General features: G+C 45.0%; 1 protein-coding gene across 1 annotated transcript in view; it reads right to left on the bottom strand.

The window, feature by feature from the left end:
• Positions 1–563: 563 nt before the first annotated feature.
• The window catches only part of LAMA2 (laminin, alpha 2), a gene marked incomplete at both ends in the record, with an annotated part of 120,064 nt that continues 113,754 nt past the window's right edge, over positions 564–6,873 (bottom strand). Inside the window, 5 exon segments of the mRNA XM_010137681.1 lie at positions 564–694; positions 1,022–1,175; positions 3,318–3,473; positions 5,457–5,646; positions 6,734–6,846. Of these exon segments, the coding sequence (XP_010135983.1) occupies positions 564–694; positions 1,022–1,175; positions 3,318–3,473; positions 5,457–5,646; positions 6,734–6,846 (744 nt within the window).

Here is a 6,873-nt window from a genome sequence, read left to right as displayed (position 1 = left end):
TTTCTTTATTATGTATGCTGTGGCTGCACACACTAAAGCTCTAATTTAATACCAGACTTTATGTGCATTGCTGTCCCTCTGGGCTCTGGGTTATATCACTGAGATAAACACTAGCAGAAATACACAACATTTTTGTACAAGTTCTCATTATTCCGTTTTCTTTTTCCTCAGTTTTGGGGTGTTTCACGCCCCGACACTGATCTCCTGGTAGTGATAATTACTGACTGCTTTTCCACAGGCAATGATACACAAAGATACAAACAGGAACAGACACGCAACCAACGAGGGTTCTTAATTCCAAAGTCTTTCCTCAAAACTTTCCACGTTCTCAGTAAGGCAAGTCCTGCTGTTGCACTTTTTAGTGCAACTCAAGTGTTACATCATCTTTTAAAAGAGCTTTGGAACAGCGGAACATCTCTTGATGTACGGGGAAAGGGCGAGTGCTGCGTAAAGCAGAGCCCTGATACTCGCCGAGACGCATCGGGGTGCTACGCCTGTGTTTGAACTACCTGTGCTTTCCAAAACCGGTCCCTATAAAGAGATAAAACCGCTTGGCTACTCACTCTTCCATCTACTAACTCAATACCAAGCCCATCCATCTTCTGGCTGCTGACTCCCAGGAGAACACCGTTCATCCGTGTAGTACGGAACTCAAATTCCACCAGCAGATCTGTACCCACTTTGTATGCACCGACTTGGAGAGAGAAGGGGTAAGAAAACGAAGGAAAGCATGTTAGACATTACTCCTAATAATCACACATAGTGTGTTCCCAGTTACCAGTAAGGCAAATCCCTCAATATTACTAATTACTACTAATTAGAGTGGCTGTGCTTAGTGTGAGGCCTCATCAAAAATCACATTTTCTATTCCTAGGCAAGAAAACTAAAGCTCATCAGCCACAGTTTCACACATTGGTCTCACCTTCTCTCCAGCCAACAGGACTCAGGTACCACTGCAGTTTTTGAAGACAGCATCTCCTCTTTCTCTGCCTTTGCCCTCAGCAGAATTACTGTTAATTACCTGTTTTGGCAAAGCCTGTTCCATCGAAGTACGTGCCTTCCTGCGCGGTGACAAAGCACTTCCCAACCCTGAAGCTGGAAGTTGGATTATCCAGGTCTACAGGTGATTCTGTCATTCTAAAATTTCTGATGCAGCCGCTGATGCTGTAGGTGACCTGCAGCCAGTACATAACATCAAACATAACATCAAACTGAAACGCTCAGAATAAAGTCGTCAAAAAGTACTTTTCCTCTTCTGAATTTACGGAGCTGAATAAAACTTGAATTTTAGGTGGCTAATCCTTAATATCTGATGGTAATTGGAATCTCCTCTCGGTCACGCTGAGGATGAGTTACATTCCTTTTCAGGGACATGATCTGGGTCACATCTATTTGCCTTAATGGAGGGGACATAAAATAATACGCCGCGTAATGAAACATAGCAAATTACATCACTGATGCAGGAATCTAATGGCCTGTACTTTATCTTTGTAATTGACTGGGTTATTGGATTTGCGAGTAGGTGAGGACACAGTTCTCTGGGCTGCTGGTAATTGTCCTAGGGCTTTTTTTTCCCCTCCTTCAATCGCTTTACAGTGGGCCTAATGTTGCGTGGTAAGACAGAGCTAACGCCGGTACACAGCTACTACGCTGAGCAAAGCCCCTAAAGCAGGCAATGGTTATTACTGTACACAGTGCTTTGCAGAATCACCATCTACAGCTCTGGTGACAAGGCCACAGTGACAAGGGCCACGCCGCTGGCCAGAGAGGCAGGTGGAGGCCAAGCTGAATGTACTTGTACAGCTTACTACTGCTGAAAAACCTGTAGGAAATTCTCCTGAGAACTGCAGCAACCCCGGTGAATAATCCAGGTCTGAGCTGAGAGATGTCTTCTGTCAGATTTTTCATATTCTGACCTCCTTCTCCCATGTGACAAGTGACAGGAGAGAGGAAATGGCCTTAAGTTGCGCCAGGGGAGATCTAGGTCAGATATCAGGAAGAACTTCTGTACAGAGAGAGTTGTGCAGGTGTGTCCCAGGCTGCCCAGGGCAGTGGTGGAGTCCCCATCCCTGGAGGAGTTTCCCAGCCGTGTGGAGGTGCTGCTGAGGGACATGCTTTAGGGACCCTGGCAGTGCAGGGGGAACAGTTGGACTCAATGATCTTAAAGGTCTCTTCCAACTAGACGATTCTGTGATTCTTTCTCTAATTTCTAAGTGAAAGTCATCCCCCCATCAACAGGTTTGGTTATCACAAAAGAAAACAAACCTTGCCACCTGCATTGTGAGAATAAATCACTGAAATGCAAGACTTGCAGACAACTCGGCGACATTCCCTTAACTTCAAAATTCCACTTTCCCCATGGGAAAGCAAATCGGGTTATACCTGAGCATGTAACAGGCAATATAAACCAACCCCCTTATGGTTACGTGTCAAGAAGAAAGCCTGAATGAAGGTAACAGACTTCCTTCCACCCTGTGCTCCTTCAGACCCTTCACTCGAAGCCTACAGCAACAAACCCTGCTGATGCACCGTGCGGTGTATTTTACCGAGAGCGACTGAAAGGCACACGCTGTCTTTTACCTTCGGGCAATGACATTTGAAGTCACAGCTTCATCTAAGTCCCAAAGCACGTAGGACTGTCAGGATCTGACCTGACCATTATTGCCAGACCGAGGCATTTATCTGCACGAGTTCCCTCCATTACTTCTGACAAGGAACATTTACTGTTACCTGGCTCCTTAGATCAGTATTTGTAAATCACAGACACGTTTCAAAGACCATCATTTGATACCAAGAGCAATTATATTTTGTGGGTAGTTATTGTTTTAGTTTTTCAGTGCGTCAGATCAGTCCAAACAATCAGTTTGGGCTTTCTGCACAATCCACAATTTGCTGATAAATACCATCTTCGGGGGCTTTGTTGCCTTGCCAGGATTGGCACTTTTGCCTCCTCTTAACCAATTCTGTGTAACCTCCCAGAATGAGCCCAGACACCGCTGCTACTGACATTCCAGGGGGGTTTTCAGGCGCTATGGGCCTAATGTGTTGTCTGCTAGAATTAAATTTACTCAAGTTCTGGCTTCTGCTTTGGAAGACCCCTCTGCAGGGAGAGAAGCAGTGCAGGGAGAGGTTTTTCTCTGGTTCTGATACAGTCTTGGGGGGTGGGAGGGCAGCAGGAAAGTGAGGTGACTGACATGGCATCGTGCAGCCAGATGCAGTAAATGGCCTCGGTGAGGGGATGCCTCTTTGTGGTTAATCCTACAAGACCCTGGTACCAATCAAGACGTACTTAAGGACTGTAAGACAAACTTGCTCACCGGACCAATTCTTCTAGTTGTGTAGTTAACGGGCAACCCTCCAACGTACAGCATTCCGACAACATCCAGTATATCCGCCTTCTTGGGGCTAACAGTCCTGTTTGAAACACCATCTACTATGAGGTTTCCTTCTTGCTTCGTTCGAATTACTTTTATCTACAAAGACACGCAAACGCAACAACACAGTTACAGACAGTTTTCTGACACAAAGTGTTTCCAGATTGTAACCAGCCTTTTAATTACGTCTGGGGCAGGAGGCATCGTGCCTGTTATTTATTAAAATTACTGAAAGGAGCTGAGGTTCCTTCAAAAAGCTTCGTCGTCACTATCATAGACAGGCCACGGCATTGTTTTCCTGGAACCACGCACCTATTTTAACTACTGGGAGTAGTAAATGCTGGATGTTAACGGCAGCGGTTACAAATCTTTACGGCAGCACATGTTCGCAGACAATACGGGGTTTATGATGCCACTAGTTGGATGTGCCTCAGATCACAGTTCATGCTACAGCAAATAAACACCAACTATGATCTGTTGGAATTACGGCTCCTGGGCAGGCACGCGGGCTGTGAATCACATGGCAAAAGCACAATTGCTGGAGAGTTCAGGAAATTCTACCCCGACAACTGTAGGACAATGTCTTATGGAAGGTGTACCCTGAGATCTCTACAACCCAGTATAATAATGGTTCTTGTATTAAAGGGGATAAATGTAAAGAGCAACACGCAGAATAGCAGCTCATCAGGGTAGCAAACACTGTTTTTCTGTGGCTTTTTAAAAGCATTTTAACCTAAACCATTTCAACAGAGAAAAGGTCGTCACTGAAAAGATGATTTTAAGGAGAAGCCCCAGCTTTCTTAAAAACAAAGCCTGAGGTCTTTTCTTACCGAGTTTGTCTTTTTACCCCCCCTCCCAAAATGGATTCTCTTGTGCTTTTTGGGAACTGAGACTTTGGGTTGTGTCACCATCCTCCCCTATAAAAACAGGATCTGTGATGAGGGCCCCCCTCACAGAGCGCCGAGCTGTCTGCCCAAGAGCACTCACTTCGGTTAACAAATACATGCCCCACTTGGTTCTCTTCGGACACAGAGAAACCAGCTGAAAGAGCAAAACACAGCCTGTGCTTGCAGACAGTCTAGCAGAAAGGGGTCCTGCTCCACTGCCCGTGCTCCCGAGTACTGCATAAACCAGATCAACAACTACGGCGGTGTGTTTTCCCCTCATCTAGATAGAACACGTGCTCTCATCAAGAAGTTAATGAGTAAAAACCCAGTGAAAACACAATTCCTGCAGAACAGGGCGGAAATGAAGCGGAGAGGGACTAAGGGTGACTGCGAAGAGGGGTGCGTAAGAGCAACTCCAGTGTAACAAAGAATTCAGTTTGCTTTTTTCTCATTTGGTGACAGAGATGCAGATGGTGGCTTTCCAAATATCTGTCCAAAATTGAACATCTCTTGTACTATGTAACTTGAACAGTTACATGCCTTTGCCTCTTCTATGTCTTTGTTGGTGCCTTCCAGCACGTTACCGAATGAACACACTCTATGTTTGTTCTTTGCCCAGGAAATACTGATTTTCACACTGGGGACGCTATTCCTTCCCTTCCCATCAGATGCCACAGACATCGTACATAAAAAAGCTTCCTCTCTCTCCTCAAGTCACAGGAGGGGCTGCCAAATACATCCATGAGTATCGTATTTATTCCCTAAAGAACTGAATTAATAACGCAGGGAAGACTGACTTGAATGTTCCTGCTTCGTTCTGAGCATTACTGCTGAACAATGGCATTATTACCGCAGAGGCGACAGCCTTTAATGGCGTATTCCATCATCCTGAGCTACTCACCTGAGCCCTATTAGGCAGGAAGGAACATTTTCTGCAGTTCCTTACCACACATGGGACACATTTTAAATATGTCCAGAACCCGGGGTTTCCTGAAGGACAGATTTCCAAGATCGGCGCAGACTCGTTTGTTAGTGGAACACGAACTGTGCGCTTAACAGGGAGTCTGCAGACCACAGAAACTCCGGGGTGTAACGTTTAGCTTGCACAGACGTTTTGCAAATATCTTAAGGTAAAATGAAACTCGCTCGTAGCATCACAAAGAATAACTTGGCATTAGAGACTCTTATTGCAGACCTGGTGCCACTGGCCATCATTTATCTCGCTGGAAATCACCGTGCTGGTATTGCCGCTCCCCAGGTCGTAGCTGAAGTAGGGCAGCCCGTTCTTTATCTGCACCGTGGCGAAGTCGGCGTGGTTGATGCGGGCCATATAAAACAGCAAGCCAGAGTCAGCTGTGGTTCGGACTTCAAATTCAATCGTAAGTCTGGAAATCAAATGAGATATTCCGAGTCAGTCGGTAGACAGGTTTATCTGCTTTACCTTTCTGTGTTCCTCTAAAAAAGCTTCACAGTGTGGCCCATTTTACTCGTCCATCACTTTAAGACAAATAATTTGGTTATATGCAAATTGCATTTCACACATATCCGATCCCTGACACGTGAGTGTACATTAGCCCCTTGGCTGTGGAAACACAGCAGTGCAGCCTTGGCACGGAATTTCAGGATATAACTCCCAGGTACAGCTGGAGTTGTACTACTTGGATACCCAACAGTAGTTGATAAAAAAAATGTGAAAAATCATTGCACGAAAATGATCCTTTGCCAGGATCCTTACCTGAAAAGATGACAGGCAAGGACTGTAGGATTACGTACTTTTAAAAATTATATTCCTAGTTTTCTAAAATCAACATGTGTGAAAATATGCAGTACAGCATCTTTATAGGTAAAAATAAGTGTAAGGCTGATGGACTTGTAAACTATAAGGCAGCAAAAAGGCTCAGTGACAAGGTGTATTTGTTAATGGTCTTGTCCCTTCGGAGCAAAAAAAGAACATTAACAAGTTACAGCTTCACAAGTCCATTGGAAACAGCTGCAATTTTAAAAGTAGCTCCTGGAATTCCTTCGCATATCCACAGGTAAGTATTGTCGTATTGTGGGAGGGTCACGTCGTTTTGACTGTGCGAGTTTGATCTCGACTATCAGAGGAAGAGGCAAAAAGGGGTTGGTTATTCCAAGAAATTATCAAGTTATCAAGAAACTTTCTTCTGAAAAAGCCACATGGACTCAGCTCATGACCTGGTTCTATTCTTCTGCAAACCAGTCTGGGATCTGCGTGTGCACAAACCTTTACCGAGGAGAAAACTGTGTGAGCGCTACTTAGGTGGGCTCTTTGTGGTCTCAATTACACGTTTTAACGCTGTTCATGTTCGCTTGATGAAATGAAATTAGCCGTGGGACGTGATCTTTCCGGATTCCAGCCCATAATTTTGGGAGGTGCTTTTGAGAACATTAGGAAGGGCATTTTCTTTTGACCTCATGCCATCAAAACTCATTGCTGAATAAACAACATACCTGTTCTTCACTTTGGTGTCATCGAATGCAACGGCGATGTGGCTGTTCCTGGAAAGACCGAATTGCTTTCCGCCTTCCAAAACAGCCGGTTCTGTGTCAGCAGCACAGGAATCCTGCAAAACGTACAGCGATGAGACTCA

This window comes from Buceros rhinoceros, unplaced genomic scaffold (assembly GCF_000710305.1).
Source record: "Buceros rhinoceros silvestris isolate BGI_N320 unplaced genomic scaffold, ASM71030v1 scaffold17866, whole genome shotgun sequence".
Lineage (NCBI taxonomy): Eukaryota > Metazoa > Chordata > Aves > Bucerotiformes > Bucerotidae > Buceros > Buceros rhinoceros.
Note: the sequence above shows the minus strand (reverse complement) of the source record. Positions and strands in the feature narration are given on the sequence as shown.